Source organism: Setaria italica, chromosome IX, assembly GCF_000263155.2.
Source record: "Setaria italica strain Yugu1 chromosome IX, Setaria_italica_v2.0, whole genome shotgun sequence".
Classification (NCBI taxonomy): domain Eukaryota; kingdom Viridiplantae; phylum Streptophyta; class Magnoliopsida; order Poales; family Poaceae; genus Setaria; species Setaria italica.
The window spans coordinates 55,466,321-55,478,955 of NC_028458.1; the positions used below are offsets into that span (position 1 = coordinate 55,466,321).

Sequence of the window (12,635 nt, forward strand, 5' to 3'; positions counted from 1 at the left end):
TTTGGATAACCCCCTGATGGATTGCCGGGCTACTAAATCCGATAATATTGTAGAGTGATTGTCTACCAACTATCGAGCTAAGGATCTACCCCTCCAACCCTTTTTATCTGCCGCTCAGCACGCTTCCCAAGCGACAGTTATTAGGGCAGAGGGAGTATGATTGATCGATATATCAGTTTGCTTTGAATTATTCTCGAAGATAGAGATTCGTATATCAATATCATACATCTGAAATGAAAAAGATTGCTGCAGCAGCGGTCTTAACTTAGCAGAATAGGGCGACGACGCGACTTGGATGGCGAGATACGAAGAACGGAGATGCTCGATCGCTGGGTAGAAGCAGAAGCCACAAACCGGTTGCTAATCTGATCGTCTCGTCGTGATTGTAGTATCCGGCCGTTTCCTTTCGCCTTCGGCGCTGCCGGGTGGCCGGGGGATTCTCCGGCTTCCGTCAGTCCGCCGCCGAAACACCTTCTTCGATCCTCCCCCACGATCGCTATTAGAAGAGGCGAAACGTCTCTAGGCCGTAATTACACAACACCTGCTCGATAATATGAGCCGTGCGCCTGCGATCCAATGGGCATGGATCGGCAATCATCGATCTGGGCTGCCAACTGAGACCAAACAGCCCACAATAAGCCCAAGAGCCGGTCGCAACCGCGATCCAGTTACGACCGGCCTCCGGCGTGCTGAATAAAATGTCCGAACATATATTTGCAAAATAACCCCTATTTGGATCGTGATTATTGATCGCGATCTGATTTAGGGTTCTATTTGAAAAAAAATCCCGGATCCACTATTTGCAAAAGGTCCCTGATTCCGATTCGGACGGCTCGACTCCCGGCCGCCGCAGCCGCCGTCCTCCCCATTTTCGTTCCGGCCAGAAGCGCAGAGATCGCCGCCGCAGATCATTGGCCTCACTCTACGGGGTCTCAGCCTCCACCGCGGCCCGCCTCGATGGGCGGAGCGGTGGCGCGTGTGGAGCAGCAGCTCGACTGATGCTCCATCTGAATTCATGAACAGGCATGAACATCTGATTCAGCCATGGCATGCGCAGAGATCTCTCACGATACCCGTAACAATAACTCTGATCACCAAATTGGATAGAGCGCAAATATTTCTTTTCGGATGATAGAGCACGTATATGATTTCAGAAGAGAAGAGCTCCTGACACATTACAACTTTCTATGGCTACCTGAATGTTCATCCACCAGAAATTAGAAGCAGAGAAATATATCTGGTTACCTCACGTATCCAGAAATTTATCGTACCACAGAATCAGTATGTCGATAACTTTATCGTCACATTCCATGGGAACACAAGATGTCAACCAAAAGCAGTTATTTCCTACATTTACTGGTGTTAACGCTTCTACTGTAAGATACTCGTAGAACTTTATACAAACACACTGCACCGGATTTGCCTAACACTGCAAGAAGCATCAAATAAAACTTGCTTCGCTTCCCTTTCCTAGCTAGCTCGTCCACTGCTACTGTGAAGCCTCCTTGTCGCTTTGTCAGCATCCAACGCACGCATTCACCTGCAAAACAAAGCGAAGGATGGTGTATTCATCATTGCTTTTTTTCGAGAATACACAGGAGAGCTACGTACCTTTGTATTAAGAAGAATGTGTATTCATCATTGCGTTCAACCTTCTACTAGCGGATAGCAAAAAAAGTATCGATATTAATCATCGAGATATACCTCTTAAATAGGGATTTGATATCTTCTTGAAGTGCAGAGCTTTCAAGAAACCTGTCCTTGCAGTCTGAAACATCAACCTTGGTGAGCTCAAAATCCTCATTGTTGCAAAGCTCATCCCACTCAAACCACAGCTTCGATACTTGCTCTTTCTTGAAGGCAGTGTGGTGATCCGCTTCCTCTAATGTGCCAGCAGCAATGAGGCGGTAACAGTACACCATTTTAGACTGCCCTGGTCTAAATGCCCGTCCGATTGCCTGCCGCATCACAGCAGGATTCTCATGGACATCCAAAATGACAACACGAGATGCACCAACAAGGGAGATCCCCTCCCCGCACGCCTTGATGGAGCCTAAGAAGACTTTAGCTTCCGGTGAGTTGTTGAATCTCTCAACTGCTTGCTCTCGCTGCTCTTGAGTTAAACCGCCATCCATCAGGAAAGTGTTAACTCCTGCCTTCCATCCTTTCATTTTGGTGAACAGCATTTCCAAGAAATCAAGAGAGCGCACATACTGGCTGAACACAAGTACCTTCTCTCCTGCGGCTTCTGAAAGAGACAACAGATTGTATATGAACCTTGCCTTCACCCCATCATTGATGTCAATTCCGTGTACGATTGAATCCATCTTCCTTTTGCTGATGTTTCTATTTTTCTTGTCAACATTCTTGACATCTTTTAAGCATGGATGAAGAGAAACAGCATTGCATTTTGCATGTGCTTCAAATCTTTTCAATCCTACCAAATCCTTGACGACATCTTCCTGTTTGGTACTCATATTTAGGAAAACTGTGAAATCCACGAGTCCAGGGAGCTCCTTCAAGATCTCACCTTGGTAATAGTGGAGTATGTTCTCAGTTAGCTCGCGTAGATTCTGAATAATCATCACTCTCATTGTTTTTGAATCCTTCTGAAGGTTCTCCTCAATCAACTCATAGAAAACCTTTTCAGATATGGTTTTCGATCGCACACTCGTCCGTACCATGTCCACCTTTGTCAGTATACGCTTCATGATTGCACGGGATCTCTGCATCTTCAAGAATTTAGGTCGTACAAGGTTCAAAATATTGAAAACCTCACTTACGTGGTTCTGGAACAAGGTTCCTGTGAGCACCACTTTTCGAGGAGTTTGGATAGTTTCAAGTGCACTGAGCAAGTCTGTTTGGTCGTTTCTCGAGGTGTGGCCTTCGTCTAGAATTACAAGGCTAGGGACCCTCAGCAGCTTCTCTCTGCACACTAATGTTTCTCTATCAGAAGAGTCATCCGAAATTATGTGTGCAAATTGCTGATAGCCAAGCAGCAATATGCTTCTGTTTTCTTCCCACAATTTCAAAATTTTACACTGCTCAGACCGGCTATTAGCTTTGGAGGAGTAAAAGTCATACAGAGGAATGTTCTCAACTTGCCAGCGGAGAAACTCACTTTTCCATGTCCCCAAGATACCCTTTGGAAGCATAATCAATGGCCTCCCAGCAGGGTACCTGGCCAGAAAGCTGTGGACAAAACTGATCAGCAGAAAGGTCTTTCCAGAACCAGGCGCATGTGCTAGAATACACCCTCCTGGATTGTTCTGATCTGCTAGATTCTTGATCAGGAAATTGAAACCTTCCACTTGGTGAGGTTTCATCTGTTGTGAATGTTGAGGATGGATTGACAGAGCATCAGGAACCACATTGAGATTAGTACCTAAAGGATTCTCAGTTGAATCTGGATCACTAGATTTTCTGTGTTTTGCTGGGTATGTTCTGTACGTCTGCTTGCACTGATGCATGCAAGAGAAAGAAGAGATGAGAAGTGGGATCCTCTAACTCACAAAAAAGAGCATGGAAAACTAGTAATTCAAGATAAAGAAATAAGTGCATCACCGTAAAAATTTAAAAGCTTTGCAAATGAGAAATTGAATAGGGCCTGATATTGGAAAAGGATCTCTAAGTTTTATCTATGTTTTTTTTCAGTCAGAAACACATCAGAAGCATAATTTTTGAATGGTACGAAAATGTGTGTTTGATCAATAATTACAGCCTACACGTGCCAAGGTGTCAACATATGAACAAACACCAGCAGAACTGCATAGTAGCTCCAGCAGCTGGCAAATTAGATGAAAGGACACATTTTTTAGGGAAACTTTGAATCTTTTTGAGTGTATGATTCATTAGAAATAAAAACAGCTCCAATTTTTCTATTCCATGTGATGCCAAAAAAATCATGTTAGCTTATGCAATTGTGTACAGATTGACTGCTGCATAAAGTTTCAAATAACATCAGCAGCAGATTAAAAGCTGATGCTTCATGAAAAATAGTCCATTATGAAGATAACTGCTAAAAATATTAATTATTGCATTCAACGTTAATCTGTAATGATGCGGTTGTCAGGAAGTCATCAAGATTGACATAACTTTAGAAAATGATATTGATATTTTAATCAGTTTAATGGTTCCAACAAAGAGGGAGTTGATCAAACAAATTTGGACAAGAAATTCTTTACCTTTTTCCATGAATGCTCAAAAATACTTTCGATGCGCTTTTGAATCAGACCACAAATACGGCACACAATGCCCAAATCATCTTTCATCAGGAAGTCATGGTTACATGCATCCTCTGTTTCCTCACGGTTACTCTCTATTGGAACTATATTCTGACCGACTTGATTGATCTGCTGAAGTAAATGGAGTTAGGCTCAAGTTACAGAAAGAAACAACCAATGCCAAATCCCAGACTAGCAAAAAGTAATAATTTAGTACTACTCTGATGGTCAAGTGTCAAAATTAGAGAGTCAAAGGATAATAAAGGGGCATAACATATATAACCACAAAATTTGCAATACAACTAGTCAAGTCATTATGTGCTAGGTAAGACTCTACTACAGGGATTTATCTAGTAAGAACAAATTTCTGAATTGCAGGCATGAAAACCTTCACAAGTGGATATCAAATTACAATTAAACAATTCACAAAGAAAATTTAGAAGCTATGTACTGTGTTGTCTATCATAAAGCTAGAGTCCAAGCTTAATACAGTTACAACAAATTGAATGATTTCATATTTGAGTACCTCTGAACATGCCAGTGCAACTGACATGCCCATCCAAAGATCATCCAGCTCATCAACCGGGCTGTCTTTCTCATGATGATTACTCTCGTTGCTCTGTAGTTCATTTTGTACAATTTCACAAGGTACTTTGTAGGAACCGACATATTTATCTAATGTTCTTCCAACCTTTCCTTTCTCTTCAAGATCGTCCTGTTCAAATTCAAAAGGGTGAACATTATTGGATGGAGATAGCATGTAAACCTCTTATTTATGAGAAAAAAATACCTCAATATTAGTGTTTATGTTTCCATGTACTTGCTTGATCAATGGCTGCTGCCCCGAAGTACTGTCGCTATCAAATAGAATAATCTTTTTGGTCTTGAAACAGAATGGCAACAAGTTAGTAATGGATGCATTCAACACAATTTAGCTTACAAAATGCTAGAGCATACTACTATAAATCTAATTGAATGATCATGGAAATGGTGAATGTTCAGTAGCTTCATCTCTTATAAGTTATCTACATCATCATTTTCTCCAGTAAAAACGAGATCCGTTTTCAAGACAAGCTGAGCTCACCTCAACAGAACCGTTGTCAGTGTCCATGCCACCCTTCACTTTCTTAACCTGTGGTTCAGTACTGCTACTGCAATTATCCAACTTGATGATTTCCTGATGTCTGACAGGCTGCTCAAGCAGCAGGTGCTGCCCGATATAATTAGCATTTTGATTAGGAGATGAATTCTCATGTCCAAAGGATTTAACCCTGTCCTTGTCATTAGAATCAACTGCTGAAATTGTTGAGTCAGCACTAATGTTGCCTACATTAGCTTGGGTATGGTATTTAAAATTGTCTTTGTCTGCATCCAAGTCGATAACATTATTGGAGCTATAATTTCTCCCAATTTGCCCAAAATTATGTGGTGTTGAATCTGATGGTTTAGGCACTGGGCTGGCATAAAGCTGTTGGATAGGTACTTGCTGTAGCCTTTCTATGATGCCAATAAGTTCACGCCGTTTGGTGTTGATTGCCTTCAGATCGAAACTCCCAGTTTTCAATTCTCTGAGTTGCTCAAGAAACTGAAGACGAAGACATCTATTATGAAGGAAGATGTCTGACTGGGACTGGGTCCCTGGTGAGCTAGGCTCATTGCCACGTTTCTGCCTTTTGAAGCCAGCAGGATCCATCCTTCAGAAAAAAAAAATATATAGAAAGAACCGTTAGATGCGCATATTACAGGTATGTTAAATATTAAACGGAAAATGCCTTTTGGTGTACTTGTGGTGTCCATCCACCTTGCATATTTGTCACGCATAAATATTATCTCTTAAGTTGCTTTCTATAAAAGCAGGGAAAACCTTTGTTAGGAAAAAGAAAGTATCTCTTAAGTTCATGGTGAAAGGAAGTGGGCGAGATGAAACAAAGGCACGCCAGAGATGATGTGCAGGTTGATTAAAGGAGCGGAAACGCAAATGCAAACCAATCATGGATTCATGGTGGTAACAGAAGTGGGATGACCGATAGCAGGCTTTGCTTTGTTTAACAATCTATAAAGGTGTGAGATAAAACCAGTCCTGACCATTTTGATTGCATTCTTGCAAAGGGGAGCCGCTGGATTCTACTACCGAACTCGAATCCACCTCGCATACCATGGAGAAGGGGAACACGACGGTGAGCGGTCCGCCGGGCCGTCGGCGGAACCTGCCGCCATGCCCCGGCCTGCAATCTCGGGTCGTGCTCTCCAGCGAGACCAACCGCCAGATGGGCCTTGCCGACCCCGCTGGCTAGCAGGATCGGACCACGGGCGATAGCGGCCGCCACGGAACACTACGGCGAGGAGGTAAAGGTAAAGCGGAGGGGAAGGCGGAGAGACGGTGAGCTTTGTTGCAAAGAAAGCTGGCGAGAAACTGCGGGCCCTGATGGTTTTTTTTTTCTTTCTGAAAACCTACCTCAAAAAATGAGTTCGATTTGATCACTGAAACAAAAAGGCCCTACAGTAACTCGCAAGCTCTCAATTCAACCCCAAACCCGCAGATCGTACTTGCAGAAAACAACACACGGATGTAGAAATGCAGTGGACAAAGCAGAGCAGCATTTGGCGGTGTGGAGCGGGAACCTGAATGATGATCGCCGGCCGGAGAAGAGAAGATGCGCTTCTGTGCCCGCACAAGGGAAGGAAAGAGTTGGGTGCCTGGGAAAGAGTAAATTTGCACCCAACTTGGGAACCCAAACCTTTTGTACCCAAGACGAAGCGGCAAAAAGCCAAGAGGGACATGCAACACTCGTTTGGGTAGCAGCGAATCGTAAAGCAGTGAAACATGAAAGGATCCGAACGATTGGCCTCACAGTCGATGCAAGCAAGGGTCTGAGCTCAGTAGCCCAGAAGGATCCGAACGATTTGCCTTCCAATTGAAGGATAGAGTGTGTGAAAACAGTTACACGCGCGGATGTATGAACGAGAAAGAATCAGCATGTGAAAGATGACGAGTGTCATGTTAGTACCAGGATCAGGGAGTATTTTTGCCCAAGCAGGCATCGATTCCCTTCCCATAAGAGCGTTCATAACAGCAGTTGCAGATAGCAACACAACGGCTGAAGTACTTTCGTGACGCGTGTTACAGCAAAGACGTCACTGGACTAGAAACACGAACATGTTGTTGCATACCATAATCTCAGAAAAAAAGAACTCAGCTCCCTATGTTGACGTCACGGGACCTGTTGCTGCTGGCGCTGGGGTTGCACGGCACCGGCACGGGCGGCCCCGCTGCTCCCTCCATGCAGCTGCCGCCGCCGCCGCCGCTCCATCTCCTCCTCCACGCGCCGCTTAACCTCGGTAAGGTGCCAGGCGCGCCACCTCGGGTTGGTGGCCTTGTTCCGGTGCATCTCCACGAACCTCGCCGCCAGTTTCTCGCCGTCGCCGCCCTCCTCCGCCAGGACCTCCTCCCCGATCTCGTCGAAGCGGCCGATGAAGAAGTCGAGGACGGCGTCCAGGTACTCCCCCCATCGCGGCAGCTGCAGCACGGCGCGCAGGAACGTCGCGTACCGGGCCTCGTAGGTGCCGTCCGCCACCAGCGCGCACACGTCGATCTCCCCCGCCCGTGTCCGGCACAGCCGCAGGAACCGCTGCTCCATGGGGTGGAACCCCGGCCGGAAGTTGGCCCGCGCGCGGTCGCCGAGGTACGCGATCGCCACGCGGTCGTGCGCCAGCGCCGCCGCGTGCTCGTCCGGGAACGGGCCCACGGTGCGGTACGCGAGACGCTCCGGGTCCACCAGGACGTGCGCCGCCCACCCGCCGCCGGGGTGACGCTTCACCCCCACGTACTGCAACCGCAGCACCTGTGCCTGAGGCGGCGTGGGGGCTGGTGGCATCCCGGACTGCGGGGGCGCTGCGGCTCCGGCGGGAGCACCAGAGCTCATCATCGGCGCCGGTGCGCCGGCACCCGGAGCTGGCCCGGAGACCTGCGGCGGCATCCGGCCGAGTACGCAAGCACCGCGGCAATTCGCGTCGTCACGCTGTTGTCCTGGTCCCTGCTCAGCTGTGGAGCGGCGTACGAGCTTGCCAAAAGCTCTGCCCCGACCCGGGTACTTGTAGACGCCGATGGTCTGGTTACAATGCAGCAGACCGACTCGGATTCGGCAAGTTCTCCGACTCGAACTCGGTGAGGTTTGCCGACCCGAGATCGGACGCGGCCGGTGAATCGAAGCCGCGTTCCCATGCCTGGTTGACTTTACGTATTCGTGTGGGGATATTACGTAAACCTCGGTCGAACACGGGTTTATGGTTTCACTGCATTTCCAGCGAGCCACTCCAAAACGCAAAGCAGAGCACACCCGAGTCCACCACCGCTCGCCGTCGGCCAATGGCGGTCGCCCGTCGCCTCCATCGCCTTCCCACGGCCACCGCGGCCGCCAAGCGGTCGGCCGGAACTCTCGCCTCCAGCCTAGGAGGAATCGGCGCGAGACCCTCAACGGCCGCCCTGGCTGCCGCCGCTACAGCCGCCGCCGGCGCCGGCCGCGCCTCCGAGTGCCAGTCCCTCCTCCTCCGCATGTCGCGCCGCCGCGGCGCCTCCCGCCGCGAGATCGTGTCCTCCCTCCTCGCCTCCTGCCCCACCACCCCGCAGCCGCAGGTCTTCGACCTCCTCATCCGCACCTACACCCAGTCCCGCAAGCCCCGGGAGGCCTTCGAGGCCTTCCGCCTCCTCCTCGACCACCGCGTCCCCGTCCCGGCCTCCGCATCCAACGCCCTCCTCGCCGCGCTCTCCCGGGCCGAGTGGCCTCACCTCGCCGCGGAGGCCTACCGCCTCGTCCTCTCGTCCGACTCTGAGGTAAACGCATACACGCTCAACATCATGGTCCACAACTACTGTAAAACCTTAGAGTTCGATAAGGTTGACGCTGTCATCTCCGAGATGGAGAAGAGATGCGTATTTCCGGATGTGGTTACGCATAATGTGATGGTTGATGCCAGATTTCGTGCCGGAGATGTGGATGCAGCAATGGCAGTGGTCGATTCGATGGCTAATAAGGGGTTGAAGCCTGGGATCGTGACGTACAATTCAGTGTTGAAGGGGTTGTGCAAGCACAGAAGGTTGGATAAAGCGAAGGAGGTGTTCAGGGCAATGGACCAGTGCGGTGTTGCAGCGGATGTTTGGAGTTTCAATATTTTGATTGGGGGATTCTGTAGAGTTGGGGAGGTTGAGGAGGCAGTGAAGTTTTACAAGGAGATGCAACAGCGTGGTGTTACACCAGATATGGTGAGCTTTAGCTGCTTGATTGGATTGTTCTCAAGGAGAGGGAAGATGGATCGTGCAGCGGAATACTTGAGCAAAATGAGGGGTTCTGGTTTGGTGCCTGACGGTGTTATTTACACAATGGTCATAGGTGGGTTTTGTAGGGCTGGGTCAATGTCTGAGGCTCTGAGAATTAGGGATGAGATGGTCGGTTGTGGATGTCTACCAGATGTGGTAACTTACAATACCCTGTTGAGTGGTCTTTGTAAGCAGCGCAAGTTGCTTGATGCTGAGGAGCTTTTGAATGAGATGAAGGAGAGAGGGGTTACACCAGATTTATGCACTTTCACAACTTTGATTCATGGGTACTGTAGGGAGGGTAACATAGAGAAAGCATTGCAATTGTTTGACACATTGTTGCACCAGCGCTTGAGGCCAGATGTTGTGACATACAATAGTTTGATTGATGGGATGTGCAGGAAAGGCGATCTGACCAAAGCTAATGAGCTTTGGGATGATATGCATGCTCTGGAAATCTTCCCCAATCATGTTACCTACAGCATCCTGATAGACAGCCACTGTGAGAAGGGACAAGTTGAAGATGCATTCCGTTTTTTGGATGAAATGGTTGATAAAGGTATTGTACCAAACATCATGACCTACAATTCCATTATCAAGGGTTATTGCCGGTCAGGTAATGTAAGAAAGGGGCAGCAGTTTTTGCAAAAGATGAGGCAAGACAACATATTACCAGATTTAATTACTTTCAACACCCTGATCTATGGTTATGTTAAAGAAGAAAAAATGGACGAAGCTTTCAATGTGTTTAACATAATGGAGAAGGAAATGGTACAGCCAGACGTTGTCACATATAATATGCTCATAAATGGGTTTTCTGAACATGGCAATGTGCAAGAAGCTGGTTGGATTTTCAAGAAAATGGGTGAGAGAGGAATTGAACCGGATAGATATACATACATGTCTATGATTAATGGTCATGTTGCAGCTGGCAACTCGAAGGAGGCATTTCAGCTTCATGATGAAATGATTCATAGAGGATTTGCTCCTGATGACAAATTCTGAGAAATGCTGGTAATGGCATTGTACCTTGCAAATTGCCAGTGTCTTTTGAATTCTTGCCTCCACAGATATTGTGAATTCAAGGGGTTGAAGGTGAGTATGAGAAATTTTAGCATTGAACGTTGAAACAACATATAGTTTTGCATTTAACCCTCTGCTTATCGCCATAGTGGAATCAACTCTGAAAAATGATGTCTGATATACTTATTTGTGTACGAATTGACAAATCATGTCCTTTACCGGCCCAAGCAAAGAAACTTGTTATCTGTACACATGACATTAGCGGTGCAAATTTATTTCCTTTTTCTTTTTGTCCCTTTTTAGTGTTTCACCCTTCTACAGTTCTACCTTTTACAAACATGGTTTGTGACTTGGTACCATCATACTGACCCTGATAATTATCTTAGGAAGTTATTGATGTGAAAGTGTTCTCCCACGGGAACTTATATTGTGGGCGTGTTTTCTTCACCAAGGTCAAGGAATGTTGCACAGAAGAAGCATAGAAAATCTTCTTAACCTCTCAGGTACTCTTCTCACCCAGCACACATGTTGCCTCTGTATATTCTACCTTTTACAAACTTAGCTAGTTCCATGTGCTTCAATTTGTTTATTAGGAATACTTTCAAAATCATCTTACCAGAAGTCTATTTGGCAAAGCCTTTGCATATCTGTTGAACAGTATTTTATCATTTAATTACATTTTTTACGCCATCTGCTATTATAGTTGTTGAACTCATATATATGCTTTGATTAGTTCCGTACTTGGTGAGAGAGACTACACAAAGTATGGTAATGCCTGAGCTGCAACTATGGCCTCCAGATTTCACAACGGTAAGATTTTAAGAAATAAGAAACATGTTACTTGTTTATGAATCTACTGTTTGCACCAAATCATATCTTCTCAACCCTTTGTTAGGAATATAAAGGATCGATGGGTCAGAGAAACAAAAAGTTCAGGATTAAAAAGAAATTAGTTTTCCCGTTTACCAATATCTGTTGCTACTGACCATACACCTTGAAACGTTGTTTCTTTTAGTGAGAACTGCAACATTCTCTTTCTCATGAAATTGTGACCAGCAGAACAGTGTCAATGAATTTATTTTGTAATTATTTCCACTGCTAGGATGATTATAAAAATCACCCCTCTTTGATTGGGTATGCTACATTTGACTAAGAAAAAGTTAACCCTTTTAAAATTTAGAATCTGGAGGTCCGAAACTAGGGATAGTAAGAAGAGCGAACCATGCAAAAAGTCAGCATATTCATCTGTCATAGTAGCAGCAACAATGAACAGGGTATGTACAAGATGTTATATGTACAAACTTACACCATCGTTTACATGCAGACTAAGCAAAAACCACTGCACAAAAAAAAGATAGAAAATTGACGAGGGTACTCAATATGTCCGTCCCCTTCAGTCAAAGCTCCAGAAGAGCAGCCAAAAGAACATTGAATGGGAAAAATGAATAAACGAACATTGTATAAAACTGCACATGCCTTCAAGAAATCTTCATGGGTTTGGGCATCTTCCTCCAGGATTATTCGGATCAAATGTGCAGCCGGATGCCCCAGGCATGGATGTCAAGGACGCCGAGTTTCTTCCCTGGGGCTGTGGTTTCTCTCTCGGAACCCGGGATGCAGCGATGGGGGTGGCTTGTGCGCCCAGGACTAGGATGAGAATGAGAATCAAGGGCAGAGCTTGTTTTCTTTGGAACAACATAGATGACATTCTGGTATCTTCTGAAGTTGTGTATCAAATTGAGATGCCAGTAGGAAGCCGTACCGCTATATAGCCAATTAGCCATGTAGGAGCATATGCTTAGGCTTCCGCGTTTGGTTTCCTTGAGGCTCACGGTTTCGACGCGTTCAACAGTTATACGCGGGATATTAGCAAGGTTGACCACTGCAAGAGTCGTCGACTCGCCGTGAACAAGTTCACAGAAAGGAGCTCTCTTCCACAATGTAATTTCTGAAGTACCAAGGGTTGTTTGGATCCCCGGGCTAAACTTTAGTCCCTATCACATCGAATGTTTAGATACTAATTAGGAGTATTAAACATAGACTATTTACAAAACTCATTGCACAGATGGAGGCTA

At 46.2% G+C, this 12,635-nt stretch overlaps 2 protein-coding genes across 6 annotated transcripts; one reads left to right on the forward strand and one right to left on the reverse strand.

Moving 5' to 3' along the window:
- Positions 1–1,356: 1,356 nt before the first annotated feature.
- On the reverse strand, positions 1,357–6,440 carry LOC101782569 (protein CHROMATIN REMODELING 35). The gene is made up of 7 exons (XM_022829800.1): positions 6,379–6,440; positions 5,308–5,917; positions 4,750–4,938; positions 4,185–4,355; positions 2,775–3,461; positions 1,705–2,726; positions 1,357–1,540 (listed from the first exon to the last, which is right to left on the reverse strand). The coding sequence occupies exons 1-7, from the start codon at positions 6,438–6,440 to the stop codon at positions 1,537–1,539; spliced, it is 2,745 nt and encodes a 914-aa protein (XP_022685535.1). The 3' UTR covers positions 1,357–1,536.
- Positions 6,441–8,457: 2,017 nt separating this feature from the next.
- LOC101753259 (pentatricopeptide repeat-containing protein At5g01110) lies at positions 8,458–12,581 on the forward strand. 5 transcript variants are annotated; one of them, XM_004985539.4, is made up of 4 exons: positions 8,458–10,632; positions 10,947–11,063; positions 11,294–11,370; positions 11,885–12,581. In XM_004985539.4, the coding sequence occupies exon 1, from the start codon at positions 8,590–8,592 to the stop codon at positions 10,540–10,542; it is 1,953 nt and encodes a 650-aa protein (XP_004985596.1). In that variant the 5' UTR covers positions 8,458–8,589; the 3' UTR covers positions 10,543–10,632; positions 10,947–11,063; positions 11,294–11,370; positions 11,885–12,581. The 5 variants fall into 5 exon arrangements, with proteins under 5 accessions (XP_004985596.1, XP_022678971.1, XP_022678974.1 ...); XM_022823236.1 differs by having other exon boundaries at positions 12,076–12,581; XM_022823239.1 differs by having other exon boundaries at positions 10,951–11,063.
- Positions 12,582–12,635: the final 54 nt, after the last annotated feature.

What these genes read in the sequence shown, in the direction of transcription:
- LOC101782569 (XM_022829800.1), bottom strand. Translation starts at nt 6,440, where the DNA reads ATGGCGGCAGGTTCCGCCGACGGCCCGGCGGACCGCTCACCGTCGTGT. An exon ending in CTGACAACGGTTCTGTTGAG is followed by an intron (nt 4,939 to 5,307) that starts GTGAGCTCAGCT and finishes GAATTTGAACAG; the next exon opens with GACGATCTTGAAGAGAAAGG. An exon ending in TTGCACTGGCATGTTCAGAG is followed by an intron (nt 4,356 to 4,749) that starts GTACTCAAATAT and finishes CATTTACTTCAG; the next exon opens with CAGATCAATCAAGTCGGTCA.
- LOC101753259 (XM_004985539.4), top strand. Translation starts at nt 8,590, where the DNA reads ATGGCGGTCGCCCGTCGCCTCCATCGCCTTCCCACGGCCACCGCGGCC.